Genomic DNA, 15,494 nt, shown 5'->3' on the forward strand with positions numbered 1-15,494 from the left:
TAATGGTAGTATCATACTGTATAACTAATCTTTGATTAAAAAAGGTATTTTTACTTTTTTAATTAATTGATTAGTAACATTTTGTAATTTTGTTTTTTTTAATAAAGATCATAATAAAAAGGGCGATATTATCCCTTCAAATTTCTACTATATCTAATATTGTTGGTAGTATAATTTAATCATAATCGTTTAATAATTCAAAGAATCAGCAATTCAATAGGAATCCTCCTCTCGCCACTTCAAAGGGAAAGTCGTCTGATAAAAATACATTAATGGTGTCAATTTAATTCCAATATCAGTAAAAGGCGTTGGAGATAGACCCTACAAAATGCATTTCTAGTGTTTAATTTTTCTAAAAAGAGAGTTCATTTATAAAGTACTATACTTTTAACTCTAACAACCCTCATTCAAATTTCTCCGTCCATATCATAGAAAATGTACTCTGACACTCAACTATATCTCATTTAATAAATGGCATAAAGACAATCTCTTTCTTAGCAAATTTGTATTTTTGAGTGCTCAAAAATACATTTATATTTCTAGATTGCGGTTGTATTAATCATACACGATGCTAGTTGTTCGTGGACCAGACAGATCGGAAGCTGAATAAATCTTTACTATACCATATACTATGCTTAGTTATAAACATTATACTTGGCATTTAGGACAAGATTAAAAAAACAAAAGATATTATACATAGTTTTGCCTAGAAAATTACTATCATAATAAAATTGTTCTAATATGAAATTAATCATCAAAACTTCAAACTTTTAACCAAACTTTATTCTAGTCATCAAAATTCATAATTAAAGGGGATATCTGATAATACTAATAACAGCTGATGATCCCCCCCCCCCCAAAAAAAAAAAAAGCTCCGATTGGGTGTTAAAGTTTATTTGGCCTACTCAAGTCCACTTGTGGTCATTATTCATCCCGTGTTTGTATCCCCGGTAACCCGAATTTGTACTCCAACTGGGTTGTATGTTTCGTTGGTTAGGATATACTAAGATGTCTAATATCTACCTGTACCCAACATATTTGCACCCTCTGCATGCCCGGCCCAAGTACAAGAAGGAAAGAAACAGATTTTGATGTTACAAGTTTGTCTTAAAAATTATTCAAGGAATCGGAATCATGCTTATATATGTGCAGGTACCGATAATATTTAATTGGCTAGTGCAAAAGAAAAGGCCGTCGGATACCATATAGAATAAGATAATAAATCTATTAATTAATAAGAAATAAACATCTAAAAGTTTTGAGTTGAAGATCAGAGGAGTTTCTGACTAGGATGACTGGGGTTAATAAAAATGTTGTGAACTTGTGATGCAGTAATTAGTCATTGTTGTTGTTCTGAAATCTTAAGTATTCTCTCCGTTCCATACTATAAGACTTTCTGCTCATGCCTAGATTTATATATATATACTAATGATTCTAGATATATATACAGGGATAAATCTAGACAAACTCAAAAAAATTTATAATATGGAGTGGAGGGAGCAGTAGTCTTCCATAGTTGTGTATCCCCACCCTAGATAAAAATCAGTTTTCGCTTATTCTAGTAATGATAAGTTAAATGATATATTTGTAAACAAAAAATATTTTATCAACAAGAATTTTTATATGTGTGTTCTTAGTGGCCTAAAGGCCAAGGCTAAAAAATAAAATACAATAAAAAATTTCAAAATCAACTCTAAATTTAAAGTTAAAAATTCAAACTTTGGTATATAGGAATAAACATAAATGAAAGAGCATTTTTACTATCCTTGAGAAGGTACTAAGAGATATCATTTTTTCTATATAAATTTTGGTACCTCTTGTTACTTAGGTACTAGAAGGTACCAAAATTTACATAGAAATAAGAGGTACCATGAGGTACCTACTCAAGGATGAAAAAAAAAACTCTAAATGAAAAGATCAGGGTATAAACGTACAGGACACATGAAACTGATGAAGAGGGGAAGGACTGAATGTGATATAATGATTTATATCAGTAAAGCAAATAGATTATGTATCTATGTGTACACTATTTATGACAATTCCTGTATATATATATAGAGTAGAATATTGCGTGTATCCATCTTGTTTATCTCGTGAAACCGCTTGGATAGATGCAATTAATTAGATTCATTGTCATGACAATGCAGAGATGGCAACAACATATATATTGCACTTCAATATATGATAGGACAGTTCGTTGCATCCGCCATCTAGCTAGTAAATGAGGCGCATTAAAACTCGTAGAAACCCAATTTGATCCATTGCCAGATTAGCTCATAACTTTATATACGCATATCTTAACATGCATGCCACCTTTTGGCTTGATATTAGAAAAGTACATATACAGCTATATTTGTACTACTGCACCTCCGAAGAACTTTTTTTTTTTGACAGAAAAGAAGACCTGAAAAATCCCCTGCCCAGACCATACGACTGAAACTGCAGCTCATGTCGAACTGAAGCTGCGTGATCGATCGGTCGCGTAGAGACGTTTGTGGTCGGAGTATTTTTGCATACGCCTATTAATTATTCAACCGTTTTTTCTTATGTGACATTTAAGTTGTTTTTTTCAATTCGCTAATGGCGGATGTCCTACAGGAACATAACATTATCTTGGGGGTGTCCATCAATGCAGCTCCATCGCAGAAACAGCATGCACTACTACACAAAACATAAGCACGCAGGCACCAATAAATTTCTGCTCACCAACAGCCAACCAACTTTCTACAATGCACACACACGCACATATAGTGGCGATGAGCAAGCAACTCGATCGAAATTCGCAATACACATGCACGGGCAAGTGAGCCTGGTGAGCTAGTGACGCATACCCACAAAGTTCCAGGCTACATTTATATTTGCACTTATATCTACACATCATCATCATCATCATATATTCATACCTCACCATCGCCCATCGGTCACCAGCTAGCTAGCTAGGAGTATTGATCATCACTTGCTCCTCTGCGAACAACTTAATTTCCTTGTTTGATTAAGCCGCCTAATAATCATCTACTTACGTACGTACACTAACAGTGGCCTTAATTACCACTGCTTGGTTATTGCACTTGTACGACGACGCAGCTACGTAGTGACAATATTTGTGTGTATAGATAGCTACGGCGTACATGCGCTCTATAACGACAGCCGTTGCACTGGTCGATCGAGGAGCTTGAGACGACGAGCGATCGATTGATCATGATCATGTGTTGGGGCATTGGATCAGATCAGGTGCTTGTTGTTGATGGCTAGTCCTTGCAGCAGAGGAGCTGGAGACCGAGCTTGAGCGGCACCGGCTCCGGCGGCGGCGGCGGCGGCGGTGGCGAGCTCTGGTTCGCTGTCGTTGGGTGCACGAACTTGCAGTTTGGGCAGGCCGGCCACTCGCGGCACATCATCACCAGCATGTGGCACCGCGTGCACACGGCGGCGACCATCTCCCTTGACGCGCCACCGGCCGGCAGCTCGAGCGGCGCCGCTACCTTCTCCTCGTCCACTGCAGCTGCTAACTTCGTGGTCGTCTCGGCGACCGGCCGCCTCGGCTTCTTGATCTCCTGGACGGGCACCCGGCGCGGCTCGAACGTGAGGTTGAGCTCCAGGTCCAGTCCCGGCGGTGGCGCGCAATAATTCGCGGCCTGCTCCTCCTCCTCCGCGGGCGAGGCGCGGTGGTGGTGCAACTCCGGCGCCGGCGCCGGCTCCTCCGCCCTCGGGTCCCTGGACGTCCTCTTGTGCGTCCTCGTGTTGTAGTAGTGAATCTGCCCCGACTGCACGACACCGCAAAATCAGAGGGAGTTAAGCATGGCGCTCACGAGCCCGATCGACGATCGGCTAGCTAGCTAGCTAGCATAGCTTCGTCAAAGCGCCGCGCCGCGGCGCATGGGCATGCATGGCGTACTACGTACCTTGATGTCGAGGCAGCGTTGCCACTCGAGAGGCAGCGGCGCGGCGTCGAAGCTGAGCTCGATCCCGACCTCGCCACGCTCACCGTCTCCGTCGTCCCCGCCGTCCCGCTTCCGCTTCTTGCTGGTGGCGGTGGAGGCGACGGCGACGGCATCGACGAGCGGGAGGCACGGCGGCCGCGGCCGCCTGGCCTCCGGCAGCAGCGCCGACTGCAACGACACCATCGATCCGCGCGCTAGAAGAAGAAGCAGCAGCTACGCGAACACGTACTTGGCTCCGGTCGGGCCCGTGCGCGAGCGAGCTAGTAATAGAGTGTTCGTCGATCGAGCTCGATCCGGGGAGGTGGGGGCTTATATAGTGGCGGGACGGGGGGGAGGTGGTAGGCTCGTCGGAAATTTAAGAGCACGGAAGTGGTAGCCAAGATCTTAAAGTCGACACTGCGACGGGGCCCACGAGATGTTCACACACTTTACTACTGGTCAGATCAGCCTGGTCAGTCCGCAGCTTGCAGCAGCCTGCATCAGCATCGCATTCCATCGATCGACTCCGGTCGCGTTTGCGTTCGCGACGACGCACGTTATCCACCACCGGCTTTTAATTTAACCCGTCACGGTGCAATAGTTATTACTGGTCCGTCGATTTTTTTTTAATTTGACATAGAACTTTTAGATTGTTTAGTCACTAATATTGTTTAAAAATTATATATATTTGTTAATTACTTTATTATAATTTGATTTAATACCAAATAAATTTTAAGAAAAAAATATAATTTTGTATATTTGTATAGAATCATTGAATAAAATAGATGATAAAAAATAATCAAAAAGTTGTCAGCTAACAAAGTAGTACGAAGCAGCTAGTAAAAGCTAGTAAAAAAGTGATATAAATGGATCCTAAAAGTTGCCATGTCATATTTATTTGGTGTGAAGGAGAGAGAAAAAACAGGCTATATAGTTTGTACATAACAAGTTATCTCTATATTAATTAATGACATAAAAAGATTTTAGAGTTAAGCGGTTACCTTGCTCTAATTTAGCTAGCAGCGCCGGCCGCGGGTGGCCATTACTCCGGCCAATCACGACGTACGAGCGCATCCATGATCTATCGTCCATGGACCGGCGGGTACGCGAACGAACGACGATCGATCGATCGGTCGCTCTCGCGGCTCACATGCAAAGGTTAACGCGCGCGCTGCATGGGGGGCGCTAAGCCTTTTCCAGTTACCCATCGTTTTTAACTTCGCCATCACCGCCATTAATCCTGCCACAGCATTGAATTGGAATCCCCGTCGATCGATCGATGGCTCGCATGCATCGATCAATTCAGCTCATCTCCTCCTACCATCGCGCGAGCTAGCTAGCCGATCGAGCCCCAGCTAGCCGATCGAGCAGGGCTAGTGTGTCGTGTGTTAATCGTGATGCTTCAGCCGAAAGCTTGTATCATTAATTATTGATTACGGGGGCAGGGCGCCAACTGAAAAAAAACCCCTTCATTTAAAGGAGGCGACTCAACTTTCCGTTGGGGCTGTGGACACGACACGGCGACCGCATTCATTGCCATGAAATGGATAGAATCATGTAGCGACCGAGCGATCGATCGATCGAGCAGAGCAGTGCAGCGGCTCGGCCGGCCGGGAAGATGCCAGGATCATCCAGATAGCTAGCTTTGCATGCAATTGCTAGCTACCACCTGAGCGATCGATTAATTGCCTTCGTCTTCGTGCGTGCAGGAGTCGTAGTAGCTAGCCAGCTCTTCTCTACAATCCGCATGCGCCTGCCGGCCGGCCGGCCAGCCTCCATCGATATCTCATCTTGCTTTTTAATCAACCTTTGATCTTTTCCCTACTATGAAGCAATCCAAGGTGGTTGTGTAATTAGTGGCCGCAATATGATCAGTAGGAGTAGGAGAAGCTTTTTTTCTTTTTGAAAACTGGAGTCGGAGAAGCTAGAAACATACAAGCAGTAGATAATATCTACAAAGATGCAGTCGAAATACTTCAATTAATATACCAGACGCCGGGCGGTGAGGGCAGCAGCTAGGATGGATCGATACACGTACTGTAGTGATAGCCAGAAGGTATGATCGATGGAGGGCGTAATTCGATCGAAATAAGTTTATTATTACTGGCGCCTACTGCACAGATTGACCTAGTACTACAAGCCAGTTGGGCCGCTTTAAAAGCTGTATCTAATTCTGCTCCTGGGAGAGCAGCAGTAAATGTGCAAACCAGTAGTTGTGTTTCATCATAGCAGGGGGAGTGCCACTCGATCGATGAGCAGTACGCCCGGCAGCAACAGAATTCAATTGTTCTCCTGACAAGCCATCCCCACTCCTTCCTTCCATCTCGGCACTGCTTGAATGCGCGCATAACCTAATAATCATCATCATTTCGATCTATTACGGCCAGGCTCCAGGTAAACACTGTTTAGTCCCTGACCGTTACAGGAGGGACACGTGTCACATAACCGAGGGCAGCAGGAGCAGGGACACAGAGTACAAAGATCAGGTCTCGGATTATATCCTCTACTCAAAACATATAGGACCCGTCATGAGATTTGTTTTTGATTTTCTGGGTTATCTAAACCTGCAATAGTTAATTGAGGTATTAAGCTAAAATTTAACTTTATAAGTTAGGCAATAAAATTAGTATAAAAACATGCCGTGAAAAATATAAAATCTTTGGTAGGAAATGAAAGGGATCAAAATAGAGCTTTTTTCCCATCCTTGAGGAGGTACCAACAAGTACCACTGTTTTCTATATAAAATTTGATATCTTATGTTACCTAGGTATCAACAGATACCAAAATTTAATACTAAAATTTTGGTATCACACTCGGTATGGACGGTAAAATTACTCATCAAAATATACTCTCCATAGTACAATTATTGTTATAATTGTGGGGCCGAATTATTTTAAGGAAGACATTGCGTTTGGCAGGGCCGTTCCCAACCAAAACTCTACTGTTTTCTCTACGCACGTTTTTTAAATCATTAAATGATGTGTTTTTTAAAAAAAATATGAAAAATTTACTTTCAAAATATTATGGATCCATTTTAAAAGCTTTTCTATATGTAGTAATATTTAATTAATTATGTGTTAATTCACCCCTCCGTTTTAGAAATTTTTATTTTTAAAACATTTTTAATAAATAATTTTATTACTAAACCCCCGAAGAAAATATTTTCATTCCACGAACCTTTTGACCACGCCAACAACATTAACATGGAGAAACGGCTTGCCACGCCATGCCATGCCGATGAGGTGGCGTGGCAGCGTTGTTTTGCCACGCCACCAACACTGGCTTGACTAAAAGGTTCAGTTTTGGAAAATTTTTGCCCGATGGTTTAGTAATAAATTACTTGCTAAAAATATTTATTTTAATTTCTCCGTTTTATGTTTATTAAAAGGAGCCCCGGTCTACCGATCGCCTGATAGCAAGAGTCGGCGGGAGGCACGCCGGGCGGGTAGCCGGAGCCGGAGCCAGAGACGGAGGCGGATACAGTTGAGTCCGGATTGAATGCGGGAGCTGCTTCTCATAACTCCGACTTCCGAATTTGGGTCGCGAGGAGAGACTCCAATTTAAAGCGGCCCAACACCCGCTTTTAACCCCAAATTTAAAACAAGGACGCATTGCTCGGAATAAATTTCGGCCAACCCCCCTCGTTCCGGCTCTTTAAACACACCCCCCTCGCACGCAATTTACCACCCTGCCCCTCCCTGCATCTTGCTCATCCCATCCATGTATCTATCTATCTATCTATCTATCTATCTATCTATCTATCTATCTATCTATCTGCCCTGCCTCGCCCATGAAACTAGCTGCGTGGCCTTTATGACCTCTGTTGGATTGCTATGATGGCTGACCGGCCGGTGCAAATGCAATTGCTACTCTATCTTCCCCTCTCCCTCTCTCTCGTCTGGTTTCTAGTCATAGCAAAACTGATGGTATGCCTGTCGAGAAAACCATAATTATCATGATTATCTTTTAAAAAATGGCAAAACCACAAAAAAATGTGATAGTCATGCTCCACGGACGACGGTTTCGGAGACCTTTGTAATAACCATAAACTATGATCACACTAAGTTGTGTGTTGTACTAGTGCATGCTAGTGGCAAAAAAAGCTCTCTGAACAATCAAATTGCAAGCTATACTTTATAGAGTGCTTAGTGCAACATGTAGTTATGCGATTAGTTAGTCGCCGCCCTAGCCTGGTGCCTCTCTAGCACGGCTAAGAGTCTGCAGAGCTGGAGCGATCGCCACTTCGGCAGTATTCGACTTCAGCTTATGTTGGCAAAGGAGATAGTCTTTCGCTTCGATGTGGCACAGGAGAACCGCAGACTCTCCCCTCTAGAAGCCTGGCTCAGGAGAGATTTGAAGCTTAAATGCCTCGGGCTCGCGTCACTTGAGCGTACCTTGGCTCGCCAGCGCTCGCGTCTGATCTAGCTCAAGGAAGGGGATGCCAACACCGAGCTCTTCGACCAGCACGCCAGAGCTAGGAGGAGGAAGAACTTTATCTCGCGTCTTCGCAAAGGTGCTCATTGCGCCGCCTCTCACGAGGAGCTGCAGGAGCTAGCCTCTTCTCACTTCCACAGCATCTTGGGATTGAGTGTCAACCGCGAGCTAGCGCTAGACTTGCAGTTTCTTGGTCTGCGGTCTGTACCTTTGGACGGGCTGGATGACCCCTTCACGGAAGAGGAGGTGTGGTCGGTGGTCAAATCCTCGCCATCTGACAAAGCACCCGGCCCAGATGGTTTCACAAGCCGTTTCTACAAGGCGTGTTGGCCTGTGATCAAGGCAGAGATCATGGCAACGCTCAATTCTCTCGCCTTGGCCAATGGTCAAGGGTTTGACCGTCTCAATGGTGCTCTTATTGCCCTTCTGCCTAAAAAGGAGGAGGCAATCGATGTGGTAGACTTTCGGCCGATCAGCATCATTCACAACTTTGGAAAACTTTTCTCCAAGATCCTCGCCACCCGGTTGTCCCCTCACCTCGATGCCCTAGTCGAGGTGAACCAGAGCGCTTTCATCAAAGGCCGCTCTATCCACGACAAATTTCGCTACGTTCAGCTCGCGGCCAGAGCCCTCTACGCCAAGTGTACCCCCAGGCTTCTCCTTAAGGTGGACATTCCGAAGGCCTTTGACACGGTCAGCTGGCCCTTCCTTTTGGAGGTGCTCACCCACCTAGGGTTCAGCCAACGGTGGCGCGACTGGATCTCTGTCATCCTCGGCGCCTCCTCTTCCTGTGTTCTGATCAACGGGGTTCCCGGCCCTCGTTTTCCTCACCAGAGGGGCCTCCGCCAAGGGGACCCCCTCTCCCCCATGCTTTTTATCTTGGTCATGGAGGTGCTCAATGCGTTGCTCTGCAAAGCTGCGGAGACAGGCGGTCTTCTCCCGCTCAATGACCGGGCAATCCGGCATCGGGCCTCCCTCTATGCAGATGACCTAGTCTTGTTTCTTTCCCCCGTTCGTCAGGACCTTGAGTTCGTTCAAGGCATTCTCTCCGTCTTCGGTTCTGCTTTGGGCCTCCGCACCAACTTCTCCAAGTGCTCGATCACTCCGATCCGTTGCTCGGCCAGTGAGCTTGAGCTGACCCGCTCCTCCTTCCCCTGTAGGATCTCCGAGTTTCCCTGCACCTACCTTGGCATTCCTCTCTTAGTCCGCAAGTTACCGAGGTCAGCCCTACAGCCATTGGTCGACAAGGTTACTCGCCGCCTTTCACCCTGGAAAGGTCGGCTCCTCTCCCTTGCTGGACGGACCGTTCTTGTCCACTCAGTGCTCTCTTCTATCCCGATCCATATGGCCATGGCAGTCGGCTTGCCCAGCTGGGTGGTGAAAGCCATCGACAGAAAGCGGCGCACCTTTCTTTGGACGGGTTCGGACTCAGTCCATGGTGGCCAATGCAGAGTGTCGTGGTCGAACGTCTGTCGCCCTAAGGTGTTTGGGGGATTGGGCATTCATAACCTGCGTACGGCCGGCTTTGCTCTACGCCTGCACTGGCTCTGGTTGCAGCACTCAAGGCACCCCTATTGGGCGGGCCTCAAAGCCCCCCTGAACGTTCTGTCTCTGACATGTTCGCTGCTTCCACTTGTTTCTCGCTTGGCGATGGGGAGACTGCTCTTTTCTGGTTAGACCGGTGGATTGGTGGTCGTTCGGTCGTCGCTTTGGCCCCGCTTCTGCTTTCCCTAGTCCCCCATCGAATCCGGACCCAACGTTCAGTCGCCGCGGGCCTCGCGAACAACGCTTGGATCTCTGACCTCCGCGGGGCACTTACTGTTCCGGTCATCAGCCAATTTCTCCTTCGCTGGGATGCGGTACATTAGATCCGGCTTTCGTCGGGGTCTCAGGACCGCCTCTACTGGCGGTGGACCAGTGACCAACGCTATTCGGCGCGCTCGGCCTACCAGGCCTTCTTCTTCGGCCAGCAGCTCCTCCCTTGCGCTGATCTGCTCTGGCATGCTAAAGGCCCAGCAAAGTGCAAGTTCTTCCTTTGGTTCGCCTTTCAGCGCCGTTGTTGGACAGCAGACCTGCTCCTTAGGCGCGGCTTTGATTCCCACTCCGCCTGCCCCTTTTGTGCCCAGGATTCTGAGACAGCGAACCACATCCTTATCGACTGTGTGTTCGCTAGACAGATCTGGCTCTTGGTTCTAACAATCGCGGGATGGGCTTCCATCTCTCCATCTAGGGGTGCATATCTTCAGGACTGGTGGCCTTCATCGAGAGCCCTCCTTCCGAAGCATCTGAAGGCCAGTTTTGACTCCCTTGTCATTCTCATCTCCTGGCAGCTCTGGTTGGAACGCAATCGTCGGGTTTTCGATCACGAGCTTTCTTCCCTCCAGGATGTGCTCCAAGCCATCCGTTCAGAGGGCCTGCTGTGGTCCTCCGCTGGGGTAGCATACCTTGGCACATTGTTAGGAGATTAGCGTACCGTAACAAGTGTGTTTCACTCGCTTGGGCGTTCTTTTGGGAGATTAGCTTGTAGCGTCTAGGCTCTTTCTCCTGCATTGTTTTCCTTGGGGGTCCCTGCTAGATGCCAGTCTGGCCATATGCGTCGTGTATCAACACTCTTTATCTTCTAATTTATTGACGTGCAATTTTTTTATGCGTTGGAGAAAAAGTCGTAGTGATGAGATTTAATTAGCTGTACCGATCTTTTGCTTTTAACAGTACGTTTCAGGTTCACCTAATTGTCCTTGAAATAGCACGTAAAAGAGACCTGACCGTCTAGTTTCTGAATTTGTTTCAGTGGCGCTCTCTCGTCATTTGTAAATCGGAACATTGATGACTTATATTGACTAGCAAGCCAGTGTGAGGCGTTAGACATATACTTTCACTTTAGATTCAGCACTTGTTCTTGCTAAGATAGGCCATGCAGATGTTCCTTCTACGCTCCAGTCGTTGTCGCCCATCGAGTCGAGATAGATATAGATATCATCAATATTTTACATGGATCTGTATGAAGGCCGGCCGGTGAATTCCGTCCATTGCGACGCTGGAATCGAAGTGAATGCTGGTGTGCAATGATATGATCACTCTGGTGTTCCCCTTTTGAAGATCCCCAGGATGCTTGAACGAGTAGTGTAGTGTGTGCCTCACTCACTCCTGGACCTGCTACCCAGCTTGAGGTAAATTTGGGAGCTGGACATGTGTCAGAGCCTCAGAGGTGTAATTGCTGGCAGATGGAGACGATCAGAAATAAACAAAATCGGTTGGGCAGAAATGAGAAAAAAGGCCGGTTTCTATATATTACGGAGGTTGCCATGATCAGAAGCTGCCGTGCATACACCCCCATGCTGCCAAATTAAAGGTGCTGTACATCGGCAAGGTTTTTTTTTTACCATAGGGGTACGCTCGCATTAACTGTAGCTCATTTTATTCCTAAAAAATCATTTAATTTGCTTGCCAGGAAAAAAACATCCACTTGGGTATGCATGCTAAACATCAGTACACATTAACCTTGGAATGCTGTATTTATCTCTCTCACACACATACATGTACTCACCATGTATGGCAGTTGTAAGTCTGATTTTTATTCAATCATCACTGTATTTCATTTAATAATACTCCGTATTTGTTAAACAAATTTTAGACCATAAGTTTTACCTCCTCTATCCCAAGATAACTTTATTTTTCACTTATCCTATACATACCATTGCGAAAGCAAAAAAGTAAAATAATCTTTAGTTTTATCAAATATATTTTATGATTGATCTAATTATATCATATGGTTCGTTATATTTTTACTACCATATCACTCAGGGACAAAGCTAGAGCGAAATAGAAGGGGTACCACGTGTATCTGAATTTGAATCGGAGGAATGAATATATAGTGAAAATTCATAAACTTTAGTTAAAATTTTTTCCAAAGGGGTGTTCCTGAGAACCCCCTTCCATACAAGCAGCTTCGCCACTGATATCACTTGACAGTAGTATAAACATGGATGGGAATAATGATCCAAAAATATGGGAGGATGGGTAAAATTGTACATTTTCTTCCACTAAAAAATATATTGTCAAATATATACTATGAAGCGATATGATTAAATGAATGGATTTGATAAAATCCTAAATACAAACAATGCCCCTAATCACTGACTTATTAGTAAAGTACTAATATACCCTTATAAATCAACGGTCCATAACTATTCTACTGGTAGAATTCAGAGAGTAATATGATGTTTCTCAATAACTTATATCTGATAATAAGAAACAAGGTAGGAGAGGAGAGGGTGGACGGCACGTATATACTGGGACTGTACATATGCATACTAGAGCACCTTAGATTTATGTAGAAGAGAGTCATTTTAAGCCTCTTGCATCTTTGGGAGAAAGAAAGTCTTTTGGTCCTGGAAATGGAAGAGGGGAGAATCAAGAAACCGACCCGAGTCTATCGATCGCACAACATTTAAGTGCTGGAAGTATGTGTAGGTCTATGCATATGCTGCTCGATCGCTTGATGACTAACCCACCGGCTCCCAATAACTCCCCTTCAATTCTCGCTTCAATGCTCGATCCGCGCACGCAACGTCGGCGCCCCCCATTCAAGCTGCCTGCCGCACGCCGCTCATGGCGACGATCCGATCGATCGCGCGCCACCCGCCACTACCTGCAGCAGAAACTTCAGGTCTCCCTGAACCGTCCGATCGATGCCCGCGCGGCCGTCTCGGATCATCGTCGTGCAGCGCGCCCATGCATGCGTGCATGCATGTCCGTGCACGATCGATTGCACGTGCGCCCGGCCGGCAGCCAGATCTGATCGATCGAGCGAGCTGCTGCATGCTCTCCTGATGCATGGCTGCTGTTCACGCATCTGCCCAACTGGTTAGAGGGCGTTGATTGCACCCTCAGTTTCCTGTTGTTGATGCGCGCATCTTTAAAAAAATACATGTTTTTTAATCCGTATATTCTATTGCAACGATGGATAGAAATAATGGGTTTTTGTTTGTTTATTCTATTGCAATGACGCAGTAAAAGTTATTAGTTTTTTTTGGATCTAGAATACTTTCACTGCATGTAGTTTTTGGATATGACGCGCTAGCTTGCCAACGGATGTGTTGATCTGAAAAAAAAATTCAATCTTAACTGCTTCACGACCTAGCGACAAAAACAATAAACAAAGCTCTATGCACACGGCACACAGTGGAAATTACAACATAAGAAATAACTGCTACGGAAATATTTCCTCATCAAAAAAACTTTATTTTTAACTTAGTTTACATACATATCCAAAGCAAACTTAGGGGTTATTTAGTTTGCAAAAAAAAATTTGCAAAAACATCACATCAAAACTTTAAACACACATTTGAAGTATTAAACTTAGTCTAATTATAAAACAAATTTTAGATTCCGCCTGGAAACCGCGAGACGAATCTTTTGAGTCTAATTAATCTGTCATTAGCATATATTAGTTACTGTAGCACTTATGGCTAATGACGTCCTAATTAGACTCAAAAGATTCGTCTCACTATTTCCTCCATAACTGTGTAATTAGTTTTAATGTTTATATATATTTAATACTTTATTTAGATGTCCAAAGATTCAATGTGATGTTTTTGGGAAAAAAATTTGGGAACTAAACAGCCCCTTAACAAAGAGTAGAATGTTCTTTACCTTTTCAAATATCAATATATTTGTCTTTTACTTATTCAAATCTCAGTATATTTATTCCTTACTTTATCAAACTCTAATATAATAGCTGCTAAAAATAAAATATCCGTAGACATATGGGGAGGTAAAAATATAGTTTCTTTTGGGATGAAGGAAGTATGTCGCAGATGCAAGCACCACTACTCCTGCTAGTTTTTTTTTTTAACAACTCATGTTTTACTACTCCTGCTAGTTACTATTCTCAATCAATGATATTCCCCTCGTTCCAAAGTGTAAACATATTTAGAATTTAAATTTATACTATTATATAAGTATTTTTGTATTGATTCATATAATAATCATTCTAGTAATTGTAGAGCTAATGATATGTTTAGAAAAATATAATTAATTGAAAAGTGAGAAAATTGACCACTAAAATAAGTAACAAAGAATCTTTTAACATCTTTGTCTATGCTAAATAAACTAAAAATGTTTATATTTAGAACAAAGTAATTACTCGTTAGGTGTAAATCCACTGTGTACACTGGCATGCATGCCCGCACAAGCCAAAATGAAGTTCTGTTAGGCAGTCGATCTGCTAGGTAGCATTGCATGAATGTACCGAGCATGATGAACGTGCCGAACTTAACCGTCCATTAATTAGGGGTTGGACTGTGGATCAATGACCTGCCGACGCATGCACATAGTTGAGTAGATGGCATGCATGAAACTGAACACGCGCGACGACGACTGAATCTGAAATTCTGAATACAATGCACATATACAGGAGAAGCGATACCGACTTCTCCGATCAGTTCCTCTCCAAATACAATAATTCCTCACGTACAACACTATTTACTCGATCAATTACTACTGCTGCTAACTCGATAGTACGTATGTACGGCGACTGGTGATGTGCAGTGCAGGAGTAGGAGGGCCTCAATTATACTCGAGACAATAAATTCGGGGGGGAGTGGCTAGTTACTAGTCGCCATTGCTGCACACTGCACAGCACAGCGGTAGCTAGCTACGCTAGATAGCGCGCGGCGAAGGGTGCGTGGCCGGCCGGACGCCTGCCCGCGACCGGGCTAAAGTTGGGTGCCGTATTTAAGGCGGCGATAACTACGGCCGCCCCGTACGCATGCGTGCACCGCTGCGCCAGCCCGCCCGGCCGGCCTCATCGGCGGCGACGGCGTAGTGACCCCGCCACCGGCGCGCGCCCGCCCTCTCGTCGGCGAACGGCCGGACCACGCGCGGCGGTTGATGCGTGGCGTGCGACGTGCGTGCGTGCGGGCGGGCGGTCGCAGGGGCACCAGGGCGCGCACACTGTTGATACGGACGCGACTTGTCCCTGCGAAATCAATCAAGTGCATGCAGCAGCTAGCGGATACATGGATGGACGCATCGATCACCCTCCCTCTGGCTCGGCTATATATGTCGTACGTCCTGGCGTATCAACATGCGTGGGCGTGCATGTCATGTTGCCGAGTGCCACAGTATGTATATGTATAT

General features: G+C 44.9%; 1 protein-coding gene across 1 annotated transcript; it reads right to left on the reverse strand.

Moving 5' to 3' along the window:
- Window positions 1-2,617: 2,617 nt before the first annotated feature.
- Window positions 2,618-4,210, reverse strand: LOC102720124. The gene is made up of 2 exons (XM_006649474.3): window positions 3,900-4,210; window positions 2,618-3,761 (listed from the first exon to the last, which is right to left on the reverse strand). The coding sequence occupies exons 1-2, from the start codon at window positions 4,119-4,121 to the stop codon at window positions 3,249-3,251; spliced, it is 735 nt and encodes a 244-aa protein (XP_006649537.1). The 5' UTR covers window positions 4,122-4,210; the 3' UTR covers window positions 2,618-3,248.
- Between the last annotated feature and the right edge of the window lie 11,284 nt (window positions 4,211-15,494).

The sequence above is a fragment of the Oryza brachyantha genome, chromosome 3 (genome assembly GCF_000231095.2).
Source record: "Oryza brachyantha chromosome 3, ObraRS2, whole genome shotgun sequence".
NCBI lineage: Eukaryota > Viridiplantae > Streptophyta > Magnoliopsida > Poales > Poaceae > Oryza > Oryza brachyantha.

Excerpts from the sequence above, each read along its gene's own strand:
- LOC102720124 (XM_006649474.3), bottom strand. The coding sequence starts at position 4,121 with ATGGTGTCGTTGCAGTCGGCGCTGCTGCCGGAGGCCAGGCGGCCGCGG. Across the intron at positions 3,762-3,899 it reads AACGCTGCCTCGACATCAAG|TCGGGGCAGATTCACTACTA; the intron begins GTACGTAGTACG and ends GGTGTCGTGCAG.